The 24503-nt window shown below is 38.6% G+C and overlaps 1 protein-coding gene across 1 annotated transcript; it reads left to right on the forward strand.

The window, feature by feature from the left end:
* The first annotated feature begins 1147 nt into the window (after positions 1-1147).
* LOC106179468 (ADAMTS-like protein 2) lies at positions 1148-23811 on the forward strand. The gene is made up of 18 exons (XM_013563102.2): positions 1148-2128; positions 9645-9766; positions 13249-13324; positions 13587-13689; positions 14062-14204; positions 16176-16296; positions 16526-16606; positions 17157-17323; positions 17740-18748; positions 19037-19096; positions 19479-19595; positions 20017-20143; positions 20572-20779; positions 21331-21486; positions 21891-22064; positions 22307-22486; positions 22845-22995; positions 23480-23811. The coding sequence occupies exons 1-18, from the start codon at positions 2036-2038 to the stop codon at positions 23608-23610; spliced, it is 3219 nt and encodes a 1072-aa protein (XP_013418556.2). The 5' UTR covers positions 1148-2035; the 3' UTR covers positions 23611-23811.
* Positions 23812-24503: the final 692 nt, after the last annotated feature.

The following is a 24503-nucleotide window of genomic DNA, read 5'->3' on the forward strand; positions in this document are numbered from 1 at the left end:
TGCTGAGTTATATCTATTCTATATCTATGCATTATATCTATATGTGTAATCTCTAATCACTGGGGCACCTGCATTATTCTCATAAAAATGTGTACATGTACTTTCCCGTTCGTGTTATTACCTTTCATTCACTTGAACACGTTCTGGCACATATAGCCGTTTTACCGGTATTTTGTCACGAACTCAGGTCATGCATGTTAGAAGTCAATAGTTTCCCACTGGTTTTACAAAAATGACATTTTGCACATGTGATCATAAAAAGCGCCACCGTGCTTGAACATATTGATTCTCAGTCAGAACAAAAAACACAACGGAGATTACGAAGATCTGAGCTCGATGACGTTCTGAGACAGTGACAGGATGTATAAAGCATGCACTGATGCTTTTCTACTGCTTACCAGAGCCGCAAATTAATTATGTACACTTTACTCCAACTCGTATAGAAGAGAATTGTGCCATCAGTTAGCAAGAGACAAATATATGAATATCAACCGAAAAATCTATCTGTGGTCCTGTTCTGGTAGAGGGTAATTCGCTTTCCATCTTTTGCTTAATTAATATCCTTAGTTGTACCAGGACCCAGTTTGATACAGAATTGTTTGGAAAGACAATAATTGTGTGATGTTCACTCGCCACTACTACAGAGCAAATATAGAGTCCATAACGTATTCACATTGATATCTGATTCACATTGTAATTTGTACATGTATTGCATGTATTTTTTTACATGGCAAATAAATAATAGAAGCTCTTAGCAATAATAAATGAAATACTCAATAAACGTCGAAAAAATTTAATTGAAACCATTGCAAATTAAAACGTATAAAACTCTTAACCCATGACATTGCGCTCTTGTGTCAAACTGAGTATTTCTACGTTGAAAATCATCATAATTTCATTATGGCAGCAAAACTGAGCAAAAGCTACACGCCCATTGAAAGACCCAGTCAGCGTAATTTGGAAACTACTCCATCGCTTTCCAGTGGCGTTTATTATTATAACACTTAACGGCCCGGTGCGGTAACTGAAACTAGCGAGTACTTTTGCCCGAGTCATTTGGTATGATGGCTTCTTTAACACATGCAGCCCATACCTTCCCACCAATTACTTCGACTAGACTTCATCAAAATGTGTAGTTAGTCACAGGTGACGGGAAAAGCGCGTGCGAGTAACTCGTGCGCGTGTTCCTTCGCATGCTTTGGATGCTTCGGAGAGTTAGTAAGCTGAGTAAGTAAGACGGTGTGTGAATTAAGCATGAAAGGGAAATTATAGATTGAGAACTGGAGCTATACGGCGGCTATAGAGAGTGCACAGTGCGCAGAGAACAGCAGAGAGAGGCGTCGCCTCGTTGAAACAAAACCGCGGCTTGGAAATTAGTGAATAATATAGCTTGCCGCGTACGCTTGCTATTTGTTAACCATAGGCGTGTATTACGTTAGCTTTTCATTCATGGATTGGAGCTTGTTATTGAGGCTGTTCAGAGACTGTTATATAGTGTCTGGCTTCTGGATAGTTGATTTACACCGTCACACGGAGCATCTACGGTACGCATGCCCTGTTAGAGACCCACCAGCCTACCGCTGGTGCTAATCCACAGCCCTCCGGAACTCTCGCTTCGCCCTGAACGGAAAGTTCAGTGAAAGTTGTGCTCTTCCCTCCCAGAAACAGGCGTGTAAAGCATTCCGAGGCCGACGACAAAGCAAAATAAACGGTATTGCGGTTAAATTTCCATCACAGCACCGGTAAGCGGACCAGAAGACAATTGGCGTTATTAGCCTGTTCTTAGTAGTACCAACCTGGAGCGCAACTGAATCGCATTTAAAAGGGATCGCGAGGGGGAGCTCGCCGCACAGTAGCACTCCCTACCGCGGAGAATAAGCCGAACAAGCTCTTGCCGTCAGACGCAAAAGGATCACCCGCTTACACTTTAAACCCGAACAATTGAATTCACAGCAACGAACCATCGGGGCAATCTGGTCTTACTTACAGCAAGTTTTGTACAATTATTACTTTTGTTCTAAGACTCTACCACGCCATGTGTTGTTCTGCCTGTTTGTCTGTGACTTGGATTCTAGTTCTGTCTGTCTACGTCCTGGCAGAGCCAACCCATGCTGTTTCGAGCGGAAGGGTAAGTTTATAGAACAATACCCCCTTCCCATAGTCATATATGTAGAGGTATTGTTCGTCTTATAGTGTATTCTCTTTCAAAAGAGCGTAGGAAATTTTTACCGTTTAACTAAGGTTCCTATGTGTTCCGTTGCTACAAAGTTTGCATTTTTCCTTTTCATTTCTTTTTTCAGGAACCATCCAACAAAGTGCGAATTGCATGTTCATTAAGACGCATTGGACATTAATGCTCACTCTTCACCCTTGTTCATCTTTTTTAACATTAGATTATATATTGGTCTGTCAAGTACCGTTATTTTTGATTACATTGCCTGTTTATATGATTAAAACTATTGGTGTAGTCTGCGTGTGATAAAAATTATAGATGTCAACATAAGGGGTTAATAACGTGTATACAGTGTATCTACTAATTACTAGTTAATAACGGAAGAATATTAAATATATAAATAAATTAATAGCGTTCCTAACGAGGTGGAGCATGTTTGTATTATGCCATATGATGCAATTGAAAATCTTCATTGTAACAGAGAGCTGTCCTGATCGGCTCACCCGTTAGGTAAATCTTACCATATATTCTTATTTATAAGCAGAAACTTCATGGAATGTTTTCAATTTATTACTTTAGAAAATGTAGAAAATACAGAGTTCTGTCTTATCATTGAAGTCCGCCTTTGCCCTATTACAGAGAGGTAAAATCGAATTGACCAATAGTTTACCTCCGCTCTTCAACAAGGACACGCGGTTTTCAAGTTATCGAAATCATAAGACTTCTTTCTCAGTCAGTTATATACATATTGGCGGTCCTTAAACAGAACTGTGGAAGGGTGTACGGGAGAATGTAATGCGTTATTTGACCGTTGTAATGACAAACCATTTAAATTGACGTTATGTGTGTAGAAAACTAAAGCCCTGAACTAGACATTGTAAGTCTCGTAATCTTTGCTACATGGCGCTGCCTCAGGCTCCCATAGTAGATTGAATACGGAAAGAGTTAGTTCTTTAAATTAGATTTACAAAAGGCTTTGTTTAGCACGCTTGCTAATTGCACAAAATTTATTTAAAACGGATTTTTTTCTTTTACTTTGTGTATTGACTGCCACGATCAGCTGTCTCTCTCCATTGGAAATAATTGCCTTCAGGTTTTCATGGTTGTGTGGGTTTTCGAGAAAGAGAGCGAGATACAGAGATGAGAGGAGAGAATAGCGACAGTGGCAATGCAAGATCAATTTCTATGCAGTTGAAACTACAGTTTAAAAAAATGAACACAAAATGATAAAATACACCTGCGTTTGTGCAATTAAGACGATACTCGTGAAACGGGATGCATCCCCACAGTCCGTATTCCCTTTGGTTCCAAAGTTTGTTGGTCTCAAGATCCGTTTCCGAAAAGTTTTAACAACTTTCTTTGGAGGGTTATTGGTGTGAACCTTAGTGGCAACTGGTACCTTAGGAAAAGGCAGTTGTTAAAATATGATATCATATGGTAATATTCGGAATTACGAACCTTCGTACCACTGGGCATTCGCATTAGTTAACTTTCCGGGCAATGGACCTTCAGAGTTACAAATTCTCGGAACAAGCACACCTATTTTGCAAGGCTTGATCAATTTCCCATCATTTTCGGAATAAGAAAACAAATGAACTTTCCGAATAAACAATGAGCTAATGAACCTTCAGGCTGCCGGGACGCATCATACATAGAAAGCCACAAAATTTGCCAAACCCACCATTTATCTTGTATCGACGAATAACAAGAACGGTATTGTTCGCGGTATCGTTCGCTAAATAGACCTAAATACACTTGACAAATAACATAAATTAGCTTCAAAAATCCCAACTTTGTAACTTCACACCTAATCAAAGCTAATGTTCCAATCATCAGTCTCATCAGCTCCACCTATCGCTTTTCTCCTCATGCCACAGGACGCGCCACCTGTTTCACCTTTTGTCTGCAGGAGCGTGCTTATTTCTCTTGTCTATTTGCATAAACTGTCGTCTGCTTCGCTCTGACAGCTGTCACCACTACCGTATATTCAATAATTTCAAAGGAAATTATCTTAGCTATAATGCTAAATTAATCTGTTTCTGATATCTTAAATGTATTTAATTTCAATAGATATATTTAAGTTATCAAGGTTGTCCTCGTTTTCAACTTAGGATGATAAACCTGTAGTAGGCCCTATACCCGATTCGTTTGTACCATGGCCCATAGGAGCCTACGCGTGCGTCTTTTAGACGCCCCTTTACATGCGAAAACGACAAGGCCTATGCCGAGTTCGTCTTTTACTACAGAGCTTTGAGAGCCGAAAATGACATGGCTGTATCTCTTTCGCCACTTACTGTACTCCAGAGATGCGAGATTGACACGACCCATGTCGCGTTCGTCTCTCAAATGACACTGTTATAAAACATGAAATAGGCATAACGTGTGATTTTCGCAGCTGAATAAGTAGACCCTTATAAACGAAGTTGACGTTACTTGAGAGTCATGTCGCTTTCAACTTTTACAAACCTCCAACAAAATCTGTCTCCACACAGACGCGCGCGACATGTACTATTGGACATGGGTCAGTTGAAAGCGACATTAACCTAAATGGCTCATGTTACTTTCAGCCAACTCTTATATGTCAAATCCAATTAATTTGAAACAGTGTTGTGCTGTCCGAAAACATTTTTTCATTTGAATCCCATCATAATTTAGTGCTATCTAGATAACAGTGTGGCTAATTGCTTGTAATAATTATATGGCCTCATATTTTTATTTTCAAGGATTCAAATATAAAGGGTTTTAAGACGGTCCTTCTGTTTCAAATTAATTGGCTGAAAGTAACATGAGCCATTTAGGTTAATGTCGCTTTCAACTGACCCATGTCCAATAGTACATGTCGCGCGCGTCTGTGTGGAGATAGATTTTGTTGGAGGTTTGTAAAAGTTGAAAGCGACATGACTCTAAGGTCACGTCAACTTCGTTTATAAGGGTCTACTTATTCAGCTGCGAAAATCACACGTAATGCCTATTTCATGTTTTATAACAGTGTCTTTTGAGAGACAAACGCGACATGGGTCGTGTCAATCTCGCATCTCTGGAGTACAGTAAGTGGCGAAAGAGACACAGCCATGCCATTTTCGGCTCTCAAAGCTCTGTAGTAAAAGACGAACTCGGCATAGGCCTTGTCGTTTTCGCATGTAAAGGGGCGTCTAAAAGACGCACGCGTAGGCTCCTATGGGCCATGGTACGTTTGCTCTAAAATGTCTTTCTCAGCATAGTCCTGCTATGTGTTTTTTTTAAATGAACACCGAAACTGTAATTAGCTCAGTGACTTATCTGCCCTTTAACTCCTTAACAAACTTGAAAACTTAAATGCAATGATTACATTGTGTAAATGGCAGGTTTTGTTCTATAGTCACCACCATGATGATCTAGCTCTTTAGAAAATCAGACAAATCATTGTTTCTCTTGTACCCGTTCCGCGTGCTATAATAGTGCCACTCTTGAAATGTCTTATTTATGTAAAACGCGCTCATGCCGAAAACCCTCAGTATTTCACCGCAACATTCTCATAGATCAAACGACTAAAAAAAAAAAACAAAAAAAAAAAAAAAAAAAAAAAAAAAAAAACAGGTTATTGTTCTACTGAACCTGATTTTGTGGCCAAGACAAACAGGAAAAAATTATGCCTCTTAAATTTCCAAAATGTAAATGTAATAAGGCTTTATTCCACATGCTCATTTTAACTATGAGCAAAATAAAAGGCCCTAGCTAGTATACTAAAATTCTTTCCTCTGTAATAGTGGGAGCATCTAAAAAGACAAATGTTCGTTTTTATCTTGCTACCCGCTACTGAAATATATTTTTCCGATATCCCATGGAGGTTTTTAAACTTTGAAACCCCGAAGTTCATAGACCGGGAGCGCGTGGATCACCGGGACCTCGTATCAACAGCATCTCCCGCAGCCGTTTGCGTTGGAGGTGGTATTCAAAACCAGACAAATGTTTCTGTTTCTTTTGTTACCCGCGGCAAATGATCTATGCTCCACAGACGCGCCGTGGTTTGGATTTTATTGTGTTGAGAACAGGAGAACAAACCACAGCGGTGTGTGGTACAAGCAGTATTGGGTTATTTAGATGGTTCAGGCATGTTTCAATGGCCTACTAAGGTTGAACTTACATTTGCTAGTGCTTTGATCAGCTCACCTCCACCGCCATTACTAGCGCGCTAACGTGAACAGTTCAACACCCTTCTGGTCACTCCACAAAATTATTGGTGAAACGATACACAAGTGATATACGGATCAAAAGCGCCGTTGGCCTTTTTTCTTCGTCAGTTTAGCTTTCCTTTTATTCCTTTATCTATTTTTTTAATAATTTTTATAGAAAAATGAAGGCGTAATGCATGAACATTTGACGTATGACACACTTCTCAGTCTAATCTTCTTCTCGTAATAGAATTCTTTTTGGCGTGTAGTATACTTTACTAGAAACTTGATAGGCCAACTCTTTTAACGGTGTTTCCTCGATATTTTAAAGGCAGATTTTATGTTCTTGGCCAAACCCTCACTCAAATTGCTTAAATTGTATTTTCAAAATAGGCTGATATTTAAGAGTTTTAAGTTTTTAATATCTTAACGTTTATAATATCTTAAAAGTTATCGCAAAACTGATTTCTATTTCGTGATTCAAATAAATCAACTTTGAGACATCAATGAGGCACTTTAGATTTTGAGCAAACCAGCTCGGAAGTTCAATTAAAACAAGAGGCCTAAATAAGATCTCTCATGTGTTTAAAACAATTGACAGTGAACGGTTGCTACTTAAATGAACCGCGATGTCAGCACTGTCAAATCTACTGCTGATTTTTATTGTTCTTGTTTATAGCAGATTGAACAACCTCGTGTTTTATCTTTAATTCCAACGAGCTCCTGGGGTCCCCCCATGGATCGGTGTGTATCACTTTTGTAATTTTGCTCGTGTTGGTTTATTTCTAAGGCAGATGTTTCCAATGTTATTGTCTTGGGCAAATAGTTTTTTTTTACTTTCGTATCACAACGTTTAAAAAGGAAAATCTTAAAGAATGATGTGATTTTTTCTTCAGTCAACAGCTAATATTTCGATGTCTATCAGGACATCTTCTTCAGTGAAAGAGGCTATCCAGGTGAATAGCCTCTACTCAGGAGGTGTACTTGCCCCCCCCCCCCCCCCAATTGTCTTAGGAGAGGGAGGTAGAGGTCATGGAGGATGGCACCATCATTTCTGTTGAAACTGGGGGGGGGGGGGGGGGGTACACCTCCTGAGTAGAGGCTATTCACCGGGATAGTCTCAAATATTGGAGGTAAAACCTATCTCAATATTAGCTGTTGACTGAAGAAAAAAATCACATCATTCTTATAACTTAATTAACACAGCTGATGAAATTCTTCTCTGAAAATCTTAAAGATGTGCAAGAAACAATGTAATGTACCAAACCCCCTTTCCTCTCTTTATTGTGTCTAATGTATGTGGGCATGCAAAGTAATATTATTTGCAGTATTAAGTTACCAACTATAGGCTCTCCGTGTCACTTTATGATATTAAGTCAGTAACATCAAAACTTTCGGCAAAAAGACAGCACCGTCTGAACCGTTGTCTCGTGTACGAGAGTGTCTCCCGTGCCATACACTGAAGTTTTTGGTTTCCAATGATTTGTACAGGTACGCCCCGTCCTAGATTTTGAATCACTTACGTCACGCGAACCATAACCTGTGTGAATCTAATACAGGTCGGACTATCTGTTCCACGGGCCTTCACATCGGCAACCCTCCTAAACAGACTTGAGTCTCGCTGGAACAAATGAAGAACTGTTTGTAAACAATGAATCCTGAAACTCGTGACCGGGCATCCGGAAGTAAGGTTTGTTACATTTCAATGGGACGTTACTGACCCCACATTACCGTGTCAGTCCTTGTTAATTGGGCAGCTTTCAAACCCAAAAACCCAGTTAGTGCACCAGTCCGTGCTGGCATTCACAACACAGTTTCAGTTCTCATTCTATTGGTCTTGATAATTGGGTGCACGCACCGCCCTTTCCCCTTGTCAACCATTGTTATTTAAGAACACTGGATCTACTACAGGTAAAGTCTTTTACCCGTTGAACATTGCAGTATTTCAGGAGTAACTTAGCCAAATTAGAATTTAACATATTCTGTAAAAAATAGTGTCTTTGCAACTGATTTAAATAGGAATGTTTTAGGGTGTTCGATATGTTAAAATATCCAACATTTGACAAAATATATTTTTTCTTTCCTTTAATGTAAAATACTTATCTTCACGTTAATGAAGTCAAGATTAACACTTTTAGAGCACAAAGTCCCCTTTTTGTCACTTAATTCAACACCGCACGCATTTCTACACAGATTATCGCAGATTTTTAGTAAACCAGTATAACGTGTCCTTTGAAGACCCTGTTATTATAAAGAGTCAAAATTTTGAAAAAAAAAAAAAAAACACTTTGCAGTTGGGTTGGGGAAGAGAAAAATCTCCCCCAACTTTTGAATTGTTATCCTCGATTCGCCAGTTCGGTGAGCACGGATGAAGTATGTAGCCTTAATACCTGGTTTTGGTGAAAATCTTGATTAAGTGAATTGTCAGTTAGCACAACATTTACAATAATACATCCACGTTAATTTTGTATTACCATTTCATGTTGAACCAAAGCCAATAATTCAACAAAAACCGTGACCTTAACCCAAACCAAATTGCTTAAATGTCTCTTCTGGTTTTAAAAGTTTCGCAGCTACTGATTTATAAGGAGAGCGGTCTTTTAGGTCCCTTTAAACCAAACGATGCATGCTGATTATCCGAGGTCTCAAATAACAGCCCTAATGGGGACAAATTGTGGTTTTCTATCACAGTGTGCGTTCCCAATACAACATTTATCTACAAAAGATTTTAATCCGGAGTCACAGATTAAGATCCCCATCTTTTCAACCCCTCTACTTAAGGCCCCATTCCCATAGACACCAGCGGTCTATGTGGATCGACCCAGCTCTGCGGGGTCTCTTGCTGAGTGCAATCAGCTTATCTGAATTACACGCCTCCTCCTGGCGTTGAGCAAAATACAAAAAAATATTATTCGAGTACATCGGAAACAAGAGGAGGCGTGTCATTCAGTTAAATGCAATCAGCGAGAGTCCCCGGAGAGTTGGGTCGCTCTATGTAAACCGATGGGGTCTATGGGAATGGGGTCCAAAGATCTAAGTACAAGTGAGCCCACGCCGCTCTTGTCATTTGGAAACCTTGGAAAACCTCAAAACACTCCGTCTTTGTCCTGACATGATGAGGTTATTTCGGTTCATTTGGTTTATATCTTACGCTTCATGATCACCTTTACTATTCCCTTATCTCGCTATGTAATCTTTTGGTTTCACATTAACTGCATAAGACCTGAATACATTGAATCATAAATTACTTTCGCATCTTCAATTTTTTAAAAATGAAAAAAAAAAAAAACAGTGAATAAATATTTCCCATTTGTTTCCAGTACTCGTACCAGGCTTTCCCCGTCACAATCCACTGGGGCCCGTGGTCCTCTCCTTCGGCCTGTTCCAGAACATGCGGCGTGGGCGTGGCTGTGAGGGAACGGACGTGCCTCAAAGTGTACAAGTAAGTTAACCGCATCGCCCTTGAACCATTCTCACTCTCTCTCTCTCTCGTCTATGCTTGTATTCTTTTGTGTATTCGTATCTTTTTTTTTTAATCTTTTTCTGGAATATTTGGAATGTGCACTGTGGATTGTTGGTTCAAATAAGTAACGATAACTGTACCCCAGCATATGCTTAGATAAAGCTTACTCTTTCAATATAATACATTCTGTCAATATAATACATATCGAGTGAGTATGCATTTTGTTTGTTTGAGTTTCATCTTTCCCTTGCTCTTGGAGAAGTTTAAAACGTATATGACTACGCCAACAGCGTACAAAATAGTTTTGCAGTGCGTTGTTATACACTATACTGTGCGTTTTGGCTATTGAGACTTTCTGTATCCCTATGGAAAATACTAATAGGACAGTTAGATTTTCCGTGATAGAAAAACAAAATCACGTGACCTCTCTTCGCTCTTCAGATTGCCCATCAATAGCAAAATGCTAAATGCGTTATCTTAAAATAATAAACAATAATTCTATATCGAATGTTGTCCCGCGCAGTTTGTGGTTTGTTCCCAATCCCTTGCCCCAAACTGTAGTGGCCATAATATTTATGGATACCACAGAAAGGAAACACTTATAATAAGTTTGTGTGTGTTTCCCATTTCTCTAGGCAGATAACATGGTAACGACGGTCAATATTTTTTGTGAACATATGAAAAAGACATTTTTAGAACAATTGCTTTTAAATCATGATTACTTGGCATAGCGGTAGTTAAATTTATCAGTGCATAATCTGTGTCATTTCTGTCAAGAAAAAATGCGTTGAGAATGCCCTCGGATGTGACCTGCTTTGACAAATTGTGACTTTGCAAAATCCTTATAAAATCCTAGAAAGAGGTTGTTTTCTGTTACGTCAGTAAAACGTCATATATGTCCGAAACGAGTTGGACTCGACAGTACGAGTGCAGGCACAACTCGACGCTACTATGTATTGCTGTAAAAAGACGAAACTGAAACTAATACTCCTTTTTTTCTGATTCTTATGTATCGTTAAAAGTGGCTGTCAGAACTTTAATGGTTAACATGATGTCTTTTTTCCCAGATCCAATAGGAAATTCTTTTCATATACGCTTACAAGCAAGTTGACACCCCTCAATTAAGACAACCAGCCGAATCGTGAGGTCTGAAAACAAGTGGCATTCAATTACTTAAAGCAAAATTGAGACTGTTCTCTCATAACCTAATCTTTCGTCTTTATATTTGTTAACAAATTAAGGGTTAGAATAATGTTCCCCTTTTTCTCCGAAAGAGATGTAATTTCTCTCCTGTGCGGTTACAATCACAAGTAACGGTGATGCTGAAATTAAGACGGATCGTGAGGTCTCAAAAGCAGTTGAATTCAATTACATAAAGAAAGAACGCTAGCGTTTTTGTCTGACAATCTCATCTCTCCTTTTAAATATGTGTAAAACACTTAGTAGTAAAAGCTATGAAAATGCATTAGCCTCCTTGACACCAGACCGCCTGAAATTCTCAAATTTTGTTTTTGAAAGTTGAAATTAAACGACGTGCACTAATCTGAGTCACCCTTGATTTTTGTCTTATTTTGGCCGTGACTTTTTAAAGTAACTATTTAAAGATACATAAGAATATCATTAATCTATAAAATATCTCAGTCAATTTGTTTTATAAGAGATGACGTAATTTATCTTAATGACTATCTATAATGTGACTCAATAACACCGAGTTAAAAAACTGGAATAATTTGAAGAGAATTATGTGCTGAAAAGAATGAAATTTGTGCTATTTTTATTAGAATTAAATCAACAATTGATACTGATTAATATATTTGATTTGTTATTGATTTAATTATATTATCAGAGAGCGGTGTAGAAATCATTTTGGAGTGAGCAGTTATGAGAACTGAATATATAACATAGGCCTATATAAGATGCTAATAAAATCGCTCCGGCAGTATTCCCATTCTTTTGATACCTCCTGTATCTGTTACCTCATGCTGTTCCGTCGCGACGAAAACGTTTCCAAAATCGGCATCCTTACTAAATTTGGTTAAGGTTTTAAATTTAGAAAACAGACCAAAAGGGAGCTTTTAACAAGCAATAAAACAGTGAGATTTCACATTATTACAGTTCGGTTACATCGCACACTACCATGGCTGCGCCGCAGGTAAAAAGAAAAATGAGAAATAGATAGAGGGTATAAGGCCAAGTCCCATTGGCCGCGTTCACAATCAGTTGATCTGCGGACTAACTAGTCCACGGATCAAATATGGAGAGGCCCTCTTCAAAGCATGCCGAGATTAAATTGCTTTGCCCTGGCAGGGACGGCGCCGTGAGAGGCGGGAATCCATTGTCAAAAGCAAGCTGTATTTGATCTGAGGATTTGTTAGTCAGCGGAGCAAGTGGTTATGAATGCTCCCATTTACAAACAAGTAGCTTTATCTTACGGTTGGGAGGGTAACCTGGGTGCTGGGATAAAGGGGCGGGACCGGTGTAACGAAACTGAGGGTCTGTGTAACAGAAAGTCCGCACTCCATATAGTTATACTGGTTAGGGTTAACCTGACCTAAGTGGGTCGAAATCTAGGGCGAGGCTTTCCTGTACAAATGAATGGGAAGCGATATTTTAGCTTGGGGGACTCTGTCACGTTACAACGGGCGACGGAACTGGGGATGAAGAGACCGGGTGAGGGGATTGTATTTTCATAAACGGGTGCGGCTAGGATGGAAGTTATCTCGACCGTCTTAATTAAAAAATACTGCAATAAAACAACCTAAACGAAGCGAAATAAAAGTCTTAATGTTAAATGTCGGTTATTGAAGGAAGCACCGATTTGCATAATTTAAGAAAACCCGGATGTTAAGATAGGCCTATATGACATGGCACTCAACTCGTGGCTGGCAAATGAACTAACACATTTCTTTATTTCTTTTATGGTTTTTTATTTCTTTCTTATTTCATTTTTAATGACGATGAGCAAACGTACAAACAATGTGATTAGAACGTTCAGTATTTCACAGCTTCCAGACGCTACATATTTCGGTGAATTAGTTAACAATTATAACGCCAGTAAATCAATGCTTCATTGAAGAATATGACTAGCAATCTTTAAACAAGCATATGTCACACTTTCTTTACATACTAGGTGTGCGCACCTAATGAAAAATGCATTTTGGTTTTTTCAGTTTGCAAATAGTGTAAAAGTACTCAATTTGTCAAAAGACAAAATACCCTGTATGTTTAAGTAGTTATAAAACATTACAGTTTCCATTATCTTGTTCATTGTATGTTTAGTTTTATTTAAACATCTAAAAGGGATAATTTTTGACGAGGTAATCGAGGATGAGGGGCCTTGGTTGGGCGGCAATAAGGGGGTCCCATTTGCCTACGCTCTTATCTCGGCACGGGTGCATCCGAAATGAAACACATATTGGGATATTTCATTAAAGCATTTTTTTCTTGGTATATATTTTCAGTAGTCGAATCCACATAGCCATCCACCCCAGTCAGTGCAGTGGATCTCCAATTGACTATAGAACGTGTAATAAGCAGGTTGGTGGATTATATACGCTTTTAGTGTGACGTCATAGGTGTGGTACCTCCTGATTGCGTCCGAATGATTTGAAACAGTTAAATCCATGTCTAGCTTTTCGGACTAAGTACCTGTAGGATTTTTAAGATAATGGTAAATTGTGAGCTCTCGAGGATAAAGCTCCTGTGATGTTTTTGTATTCAGAGAAAAAAAAAATCGCCAAGTTTTGTTTAGCTTGTGCCTACCATTTACTCATGTTCATGTTCTTTCATTCTGTTTCAGCCCTGTCCCCAACGATCACTAGATATCCGAGTTGCGCAATGTGCCGTTCATAATCGCAAAATTTATCATGGAATACGATATAGATGGCGCCCGTACACATCAGGTACACTGGTCTTGTTTCTCTCCTTTATGATTTTTATGTATCCATACTGTTTTTCATAAGTCTGTATTTGACAAAAATAGACCCAGACTTAGAACTGTGCTCCATTGCCTGTTTTATTGACTGTAGAATTTGCATGGTTGTCCAAAAAGTGCTTGTGCACTTAATAAGCTTAATAAACATGCTTGTCCTTAATGCAATCATTGAAATTGTCTTTGATTTAAAATGGATAATGCAGATGATGTAAATTGTACAATAATTGTTGGTCTAAAATGCACGCAGGCAAAAGGCAATTAATGTCGAAATATGGTCTAACCGATAAATCTTTCGGGCCTTTAAGAAAGAAACGAATTCATTTTTCTTCCTAATTTTCAGTCAATGGTCGTTACCCTCACAACCCCTGTGCTCTGGTGTGCCACAATGGGGAACGAGTGCTACAGTTTGCGGAAAAGACGATAGATGGGACCTCATGCAAGACGGAGCAGTTCGAAGGAATATGCGTCGACGGTCTCTGTGAGGTAAGCATTGTAACGATGTGTGTGTTAGTACTAGATACAGCACACACACACACGCGCGCGCACAAACACACACTCACACACACACACACACACACACACACACAGTCCCTAGTAGATACATGTTTATCGATTTTGTGCTTCCATTCATTTCTTGGATTGCTTTACGTTAGTAGAAAATTAACATGATGTGTTACATGTGTTCTTCACCCTGTACCACTTAAACCATCCTTCTATACACAAAATGTCGAAAATTAGCCGTAAAAGTAATTCTGTTAAAATAAATTTAATATATTTACTGATCAAATCGAAAAATAAGTTGCTATTCTCATATAAATACAGCAAGAACAATTATAGTACACGTACGTTTGTATAAGTACCTTTTCCGTCCAATTGTCTGAAACAAGAAAATACGTCCCAGATAAAGATAATGTGATATTCAGACGTTACCCTTATTGGATCAGTGCAGCAGATTATCTTTGTTCATACAGCACGATGTTGTGTCTGAGAGAAAATGTACTCAGATTAGGACAACTCAAGGCCAAATATCACACCTACTCCATAGATCTAACGCGAAAAGGATATCCATGTATTCAGAATTGAATCACATTTGCATGTGTGTGTGTGTGTGTGTGTGTGTGTGTGTGTGTCGAAGAGGAGTTTCGCTGACGTGTGTATTATCATTCACATCTTTTTGTCGATTTCTTTAATTTCAGCAATATTAAATGGTTTTCCAACACCTTACAAATATACTGTAATGGAGTTCATATCCATAGATCCATAGAATACCTGTGTTATATGAATGTTTTGCTTAGCTTAATTCTTTGCTGATTTGATCACATCTGAGACACGGGTTGATGGGAACCATGCTCTAATTGGACTGAACCCAAAGTCTTATGTAGAGAGTCAGACACAAACAAAAGGAGTATTTGGGAATAGACCTGTAACAGAAAGAAACATAACCTTTAAAAAAGATGAGGGGGGGTTCGCAATAATCGTCGCCCGTCTAATATCAGCTTATCAAAGAAACCAGGGGAAACAACAAACAGTAGGTTTACCATCACTTCCACCGGGACATCAGATGTGACCAAGTCAATAAAGAAGCCGGACGCAACGGTCATCAACGAAAAGGACTACACAAATTTTTTCCAAATTTACTACATAAGATCCAGGGGGTTACTTAGACTATTGCAACACATTTTCCAAATTCAGAGCAGTTTTAAAAATATATATATTCCGAAGATCTTAGATCTTCTGATACACCCTATATCATATTTTATTCGACCCTCATCTGTATTAAAGCAAATGTGGACGGAACTATAACGTAACTTGAGATAAGCACCCCTGATTTTACAAGAACAAGATTACCAATCTTGTCTCATAAACCACCGGTTGTTATGTCTGTAGCTTTGAAAGCATTCCAAAGAGATTAAAGTTATTTGCTTTCTATGTTTCATTGTCGTCTAAGACTTTGAGACTTTAACTGTCATAGTGTAAATAATGTCATTGTATTTGAAACATTAGTATCTTGAATATTTGTAATCTTATATAGGTGTAAATTATAGAGAGGGACAGAGTAAACGCAAATTTCGCTATCATGGCAATCATTACACAACCCACTTGTATGTGAAAGTTTATACATAAACCCGTGCCAACATCACATACATAGAACACATCCTTGAGAGACCTCGTCATAACGGCAATGTATATAAATTCTTATAAAAATACGGTGTTTGGGTGGCAAACGCCCAACTACATACTCCATTTGCATACTTTTAAGAATATATAGTCACCAAAATATACACGCCTAAGTATTATCTCCATAAATAAAACATTTTGTCAGTACAGAGTTGCTGTCTTGTGCATGTAGGGCCAGAGTTTGTTCTTTTACTAATATACGCACGTATTATACCTGGTTTGCTTTGGTTAGACAACCTCCTAAAATGTTGCCTTTTCAAATGTATGTTTTTTTAGCCTACCGGATGTGACAATGAGCTGCACTCGAAGGCCGTTTTTGATTGGTGCGGAGTTTGCCAAGGCGACAATTCTACGTGTCACGTGATCTCTGGCTATATCACATTATCTATAGGGATGGGTAAGTAACTGTGACGCACGGGTTGTTTTTGTTTAAGCTCATCGACTGTGACAACTTTTCAACTGCTAATCAAAGTACAATATTTCGCTAGTAGACTTCAAAATCGTATCGTAAAGCTTCCAGCACCTTTCGGTTAAAGAATCTGAATTGGGTTAACGTTAAAACTTAAAAACCTATCATTACCAACATTTTTTTTACTTTCATTCGGTTTGTAAATTTCTTCCCATAGAGTCAAAAACTGTACTTCACCTTCCTCGGCGCGCGCGACACATCGTCATACGGGAGGAAACACAGACTGTGGCAGTGTTCGGTAAGATTGTTCCCATTTTCTAGATAAACAATATGTGACTATCAACTGCGTTTTTTTCTGATTTATCACAATCACAAAAATATGTAATCAAACTGCATGGAAAATACCTCAGTGCTTATATATTTTATAGCATTTAATATACATGTAACAAAAATCAAATGAATAAACCAAAGAGAAATTTATAAAAACACACTCAAGCACTCGTGTAAACATCTTTTTGCCATTTATTTAGGCAAATTTTTGTATAACTTTAAAGGGTCCTTAAAGATACATTTTATCTTAAATCTTATTTTGATATATAGTTCTTATGTCTCAAAGGCATGTTGTCCCCCCCCCCCCCCCCTTAAAAAATCTGGAATTACTCATTGCCACACGAATTGAAATTTCCAAGTTTTCATGTAACAATTACAGGCCTTAGCTAACGGCAGAAAAACGTAGTCTTGAAAACTTACCGTTTTGAGTTTGTTTTCCAATTGACTGCTTTTTTCTTATATTAGAACATTATCGGTGACACCACGAGAAGTTCTTCTAATTAGTCCTTACATTACAGCCATAAAGGACAGTCGGGAGCTTTACTATATCAGCGGATACAGTGTGTACCCCATGGGCCGACAAAACATCGGAGGCACGGTGTTCTGGTACTATCATCCAATCTATGACGGAGAACACGAGAGAATGGCGGCAGAGGGTCCCATCAACAGAGAGCTTACGGTGGTGGTTGGTATAAATCTTTGACACTGGAACCGTTCTCAGTAGAGTTATTTATATATAAAAAAATGAACGAGTGGTTGCATTGGGTGCAATGAAAGTAAACGATTTTGTGCACCGTCTATTTCGGTAATATATTGGCATTTGTATTACTTTCAGGTTGAATATTATTTAAATGATAGAATAAGACTTAAATCTAGCCGTTTGCATTTCTTTCTATCCATGTATCAATTATTTAGCCTTACTTTCGTAGGCAAAGAAGTGAACTTTACAGATGCTGTGAAATATCAAGAAATAAAACGATCTCTTAGGTAAAGGTACATGTACATTGTATAACTCCTGTTGAATCTGGGCATTGTTGTATGCCCGCAATGGATCCCATAACGTTAATTGCATGACATATCAAACTCTGTTTTTGGTTTCAGGTTTTATCAAGAAATAAGAAAACTGACACTGTTAAGGTGTACTACGAGTATACCGTTCCACTGCAGATCTATCCTGATATTTACAAAGGGAAAGATGATGCTAAAATCCCAAACAGTTCCTCTGCACCATTATTGGAACATAGTTTATCGACCACTCATGAAACAACTGTAGCACCAACGGAGCCACCAAAAAGAAACGTTAAACATAGTGATGGAGCAACAGACTATCCCACCCGTTCCAGTCACAAAAAGAATGGTTTCGTGACAGAAAATGAAATATCTGAGAAGATGCATAGAGCACATAGCCTTCAGCGAGAGAAAATATATGATAACGATGAAATAGGCAATGTCCCCAAAGCGCCATCTGATATAGCATTAAAACTACCGTACAAAATTACTGAAGATGAACAAGAAAATTCAAAGAATTCATCACCTTTACTGCCATCACTACCTACAAAAATCGGAACAACAGTGACAGCTCAACCTAAAAAGCAAATACTCCTTAAAAGCAATATATCGTACGCTCCTGTAGGAAATCTAGATGTAGCCCCTAGTGTAGAAAAAGCTACAGTTTCTGGATCTCCAAAAAAACATGTGATTCCTTCAAATGTTCGCTCAGATGCTGCGCATGCGCAGTCAATCTCTTCTGACGCCATGACATCGACGTTGTCACCTTCAACATTCGCTGTGACGTCACCAACATTTCTGTTAATTAAGACATCGTCGTCATCATCATCATCATTATTTAATTTAAATATGCCTCAAAATGCATTTAAAACGCAAGAAACCTCAACGGCAATCACAAAAGCGCCAGCAACGACACCAACGCCTTTACGGATAATGCTAGCGCCTCCTCCCCCGATGCCTTTGATAATGAAACCAAAACCTAAACGCTTAATGAATGTGATACACGAAACAAGACGACCAGATGCGGCACCTGTATTTGTTCGGGAATCTTTACTGGACGGCCAGGGACTAGAAGCGACAACTGTAGCATATGGCAAAGACGGTGGGTCGAGCAGAGGAAATCTTAATTATTATTTAAGACACTTTGGTCTTGGGGTTTCACAAATTCTAAACGTAACCTAACGACCCCTATTTAACCTTTTTAGTTACCTTGTAACTATGCTGAATTCGGGTTCTTTTAAAAGCCGTTGTCCATGCCTCTAATATGGCTCATCCTGGTTACATTTGTGTCTTATTGTTAACTAGACAAAAAACTGTGCGGATTTCATGCATACTGGCTTCAGTAAAATTATGATTAGAGGTTTCTGATAAATGTCATTAACCAATTTAGGTGATATGTACATTAACACAACAAAAGACACTGCGCCTTCAAAAGAAGATCTGCCTAAAGGTATGGCTTTTAATTTCGTTATTCAAACATTTATCTTAACATGCAGTATGTAGGTTTATCTGTTTTAATCTAACAGTCATGTTTTATATGCAGCCATAGTGAATTGGTAATAGTCGAAAAATTTCGCTGCCTTTTATTTTTCAGATAACCTATTTGATTTTTCACGTGCACCGGCCACCAAAACAGTTTTTGTGCAGACATTATTTTTTATTTTTGCCATTTTGCCATTACCGGCCAGTGCTTAATTGCTTAATCGCCTCATCGTCCTCATAGGCCATTCGCTATAAATAATGACCAAGAAAGTCACCAATTTTTCAGTTAGTCTATCGTTATATTTTATATTCATTATTAAAAAAGGTGCATTTCTGTTGTATTTTGGTAGGTGTTCCCGCCCCAGCGGTTAGCAGTGATTACCGGAATCCTGAGACCAATGCCGAGAAAGCAGACTACAGATGGGTAGTCAATGGAAAAGCTCCTTGCAGCGCCACGTGCACTACCGGTAAAAAAATTATATTGTTTCTGCTAGTGACTTTGCCATATTGACAAACGTTAATCATCAGTGTTTGTACATCCGATAATTTGCAGGAACCTTATTTGTACCAAGGTTGCCCACTCTTCGGGCTTTTGTCAATAACATGCTAACAATATTTATTTGAGAAAAGTATGTAATATTGGCGAATGTTTGCCTTCTTTTATGCAGCTCTTTTGCGTAAATCAGAATACTTGCTTTTGTCAAAGTATTTTTAATTATAATTTTTCTTAATAGTTCATTCATATTTGTATGTTTTGATAAAAGCATTTGATATATCACATGGACGTCACATATGTGTATATTTACTGTGTATATACATTTTAGATGCACTTTGGACTTTTTTGTTATTTTTCTTAATATCATTTGATATCTATCATACTTCATTCAGGTCTTCAGTCCACATACGCGCAATGTCAGAGAAAGAACGGGATGGTGGTAGAAGACGCGAACTGTGACGAAACCAAGAGACCGGAGCCCACCCACGCTGTGTGCTTCGGAAAGCCGTGTTACGCTAGGTATTGCGCATGCCCCAGTAAGCACGTGACATCTATACTAGGTCACGTGGATACCACATGGCCACATTGTATACAACAGAGTCCAAACGTTTTTTTCTTCCTTTTTTCTTTTACATTCTTTCTTTCTTTCTTTCTTTTTTCTTTTTTTTTTTGACCGGGTTAAAAGTCCTGTGCAGTATGAATCAAGTACAGATAATTTGTTTCTAATTTTCTTTTAAGTTTTCTAGCATTTATAAAAAGGTTAAATAATCTCACTTTCATGTTTCCTGTGTCGTTTTATTATGTATAATTATGGCATTATAAGGAAAAAACACTGGTTTTGAGCACATTAGAGAAGGCAATCTTTATTTTGGTATGCGTTATATTTAGGCACTAGTATAGGCCCAGTAATATTATTCTGACAATACTTTGCGCTACGATTCTCTCAGGTGGGTTGAAGGCTTATGGAGCCAGTGTTCCCGAAGCTGTGGGGACGGGGAACAGTACCGCAATGTTCGCTGCTGGCAGATGATGGCACCGGGCTTCGACAGCAGTGTGCACGACTTTCTGTGCGATGCCCGGAGGAAGCCGCAGTATTTAAGACGCTGCAAGGAACGCGACTGTGGACCGCTGTGGCAGGTTTCAGAATGGACAGAGGTACAATTAGTATTCCTGCGTGTTCCATAAGATGTGTGAAAATGGATTGGTATTTGTTTTCGTTTTGTTTGAGAAAGACAAAAGAAGAAGATTACTATTTTTCTCTAAGAGTGTGGATATAATTTTTGTTTACTTTTGAATAGCCCCCCGCGAAAAATAATAATAATAAAATAAAAATAAATAAACAAAAAATAGTAAATCCCGAGATCAAGCGTCTTGCTACACAATGTAGTTAGTAGCGAACTATCTATAGAAGAAAATGTAAAGATGTCAGATAACAGCCAACATTCTTGATAAAAAATTCAATTGACATAATTGAAATTAGAAATTTGACTGAATCATAGTTCTAAACCGTACCAGATTGCACCGTTCGCCCTCTAAAATACCATTTTTGGGGGTCCTTCGGCGGCCCCGAATCCCACCCAACATAGACATAGACACCAAGATTACTTAAACGCAATGTGCTAAAGATAAAAGTTTCATGTGCCGTCAAAAATTAGACGGATGTGGCGATCTATATGTTATCTATTAGATGGTTGTTTTTTTACCAGTGCTCTACCAAGTGTGGGTACGGGATACAGCGGCGAGAAGTCCGCTGTTCTGCTCGGCAGGAAGATGAATGTGTGGTGGGGAAGAAGCCAGCACACGAACAGCGGTGTTACCTTGGGCCGTGTGTCAATCAGTGGACGGTCTCTGAGTGGAGTGAGGTGAGCTGAGTACAACCCACAATTCCCCATTATCATTAGGCCCTATAATTGTATTTGTCATTCTTGTTTAAAGTTCAATTCCGTTCGTAAGATTTTGAATTTCTGCCGTCTATTTCATATTCAATATTTTCGAAACGAGTTTGCTTTCTGTCATTTTTTCCATTTTTAATTTATAGCTTATAGGATAGCACATTAATACTCGAGTGCAAATGTACAGGAGTAAAGGAAGTGTGTTTATGAGCATGTGCACTCTTGCGCGCACGCGCGCGCGCTTCATGTGTGTGTGCGAGAGAGATAGAGAGGGAGAGAGGGCATACAGATCCTTTTTTGTTTCAGCTTTAGATAACACATTGAATTACATACATTGTAACACATTAAATGTCTTTAAACACTATCCGTTGCAGTGCTCCGGACCGTGTGGGTCAGGATTACGTTCACGTAGTGTCACGTGCCGTGACGTCAACGGCAATTACCTTCCCAGCACGCAGTGCGACCAAGGGAACCGTCCAATCGCCGTCCAGGCCTGTGGAGACCAGCCTACATGCCACCCAACCTGGGTACCACAAGAATGGGGACAGGTCCGTTTACCATTGTTGTTTTAACTTAAAACAGTATTGCTTTTGTGTCAATGAACATTTAAAACATGATCTATATTTACTGTGACACTAATTGCCGATCTAAATATCAGATGAATATCTGTCTGCTCAGAAGTACCCTGTAAATATATTCATTAAAAATATATATCCTTCGTGCCCAGTTTGCTGTAATCTTTCTAATAGAAGTCACTACGTCCAATAACACGGTTTTCTTTTACTTCCAGTGTTCAGCTGACTGCGGCGAGGGAAGGGCCAACCGAAAGATTCTGTGTGGTGCCGTGGTTAACAATAACTTCATCGTCCAGCCGGACGCCTACTGCGCCAGCAAGGAGCGGCCTGTCGACGAGGCGACGTGCCAGGCTAAGCCTTGTGAAGCCCAGTGGTTCACTACACAGTGGTCTAAGGTATGCCAATGGCGAGAATGCCAACATGCCAATACCCCCATTACGCACAAGCGTATGCCATTCCCCCATACACAGTGTAATGAAGGTTTCATAGAGTTGGGTCGCTTCTTCCTACTTTCATCATTCCTATGAAAGGTTTTTGTCGCTCTGCCCGTCTTAGAGTCTCATTAGTTTAAAAACTAGTCGGTATAAATAATGAATATGGCAGCCAAGGTAAGATTTTAACTTTGGATGGATAGTTTAGTTGGTTTAGTTTAGTTGGTTTTCCTTATCTTTTTTTTCAATGTAAATTACTTTAAAGATCAGACTAGTCTTACCCAAATCGTAAATTTCTATATCTAAATCTCTATATCTCCAGTGTTCTAAAACTTGCGGAGATAACGGTGTTCGAGTGAGAACGGCCAAGTGCTACAGAAAACACAGTGATAGCACGGCAGCTTGTGATGAAAAGAAGAAACCAGCCACAGTCGAAGTGTGTAACATGCCGCCTTGTGAGCCCCTTACACCAGGTAACCCCCCCCCCCCCCCCCCAGTGTCGCTAAGCCTAACTTGAAAACGATTTTAGCCTGAAACAAATTTCAAATAAGCGTTATTCGAACGAGAAGCACAATCTCTTAAAAAGATTAAATCTGAATAATTTTTTGTGTGAAATAGTCACGGTAAGATATTTTTTGTAAAAATAACGTTGCGAGACACCAGTTTCGAAAGAAAAGTTTTATCTTTGTAAGGCAAGGATCGGGGTTGAGATAAAAACATCGCCGCAAGCTTTGAATATATGTACAGCCAATTGCTAAACATCAAGCAATCAAATTTTTGTGCCGAGTCAGTTGCGTTCCTTGAAAAAAGGAGCATGCACTCAAGTGTATTATGCCATCAATGACTGCTAGGTCATAGCAGGTATTGGTAAAGGGAGGATAAACCATCCTCTCCATTGTCACCCAATTCTCGTATAAATATTTTTGTTTTGTTTTTAAATAATATTACTTTTTCCAGGTGGAGGGTGTCGGGACGATAAGACTGCCAACTGTGCCTTAGTTTTACGAGTTCAACTCTGTGATCATTGGTACTATAAGAAGGCCTGCTGCGCTTCTTGCAAAGCAGACAAAAGAAAGAATGGGTCTTAAGCCAATTGTGGTAGATGTGACGTACAATCTCATTGTGTTGGTTGAGATTTAAATATTGCTGAGAGTGATTGTGTTCATTTTGTGTTCGCACTTGCTCGCTGCATTCCAATATATTGACCATTCATAACTTTTTCAATTTTTTTACTTCAATTTTCTTACGAGCAATATTTTAAGGTTCACAGTATATAAGAAAAAAGAGAACGGCGAACCGTGTTAATAACATTCACTTGGTATCAGTTGAAAGAAATATGACAATTTAAGTGTTTTATATTTATTTTATAATGAATTATAATTAAATGTTTCACTTAATCTAGATTTCCTAGTATAAAGTATGTTTGCGATTTTTGCGTTTTCCTTTTTCTTCAAATATTGCTTATTTGCCAGATTTTCCTTAACTGACTTTAATGTATTAAGTTTTCCAGCAAAGCCACTGCCATGTGTTCAAATTTTCAAAAGAATGTACTGTATTTGTTGCTCATTCCGTAGTTTGAAGTAGTATTGTGGATAGGTAAACAGCAGTATAGAAAAGACTTTTTGATGGGAGAGGGTTTCTGAACAGGTAAAGCCATGCCAGTGGCATAATTTTCAGGCACTTTCTGTATAATGCCGGTCGATCTGTGTTAGCATAGAGTTGGGGTGAGGGGGGGGGGCTGTCACTGGCTTTATAATACTCTTTCATGTATCTGTTCAGAATCGAATGAGGTATTTAGTATCTTGCAATTGCGAGCTTATTCAGGTGTACATGTACCATCAACGAACGTGTGAATCGTGTGCTTCTTTGAACTGAATTGAAACTGTGTGTATATGAAAAGTGAGCGCATACCAATATACCAATGACAAAGTAAAGTGATATTATTTGTATTTTGATTTATAAGCTCATCACTGCCAGTTTT

Source organism: Lingula anatina, chromosome 3 (assembly GCF_051362555.1).
Source record: "Lingula anatina isolate TDL-2025a chromosome 3, LinAna3.0, whole genome shotgun sequence".
NCBI lineage: Eukaryota > Metazoa > Brachiopoda > Lingulata > Lingulida > Lingulidae > Lingula > Lingula anatina.

Excerpts from the sequence above, each read along its gene's own strand:
- LOC106179468 (XM_013563102.2), top strand. The coding sequence starts at position 2,036 with ATGTGTTGTTCTGCCTGTTTGTCTGTGACTTGGATTCTAGTTCTGTCT. Across the intron at positions 2,129-9,644 it reads ATGCTGTTTCGAGCGGAAGG|TACTCGTACCAGGCTTTCCC; the intron begins GTAAGTTTATAG and ends ATTTGTTTCCAG. Across the intron at positions 13,325-13,586 it reads ATAGAACGTGTAATAAGCAG|CCCTGTCCCCAACGATCACT; the intron begins GTTGGTGGATTA and ends ATTCTGTTTCAG.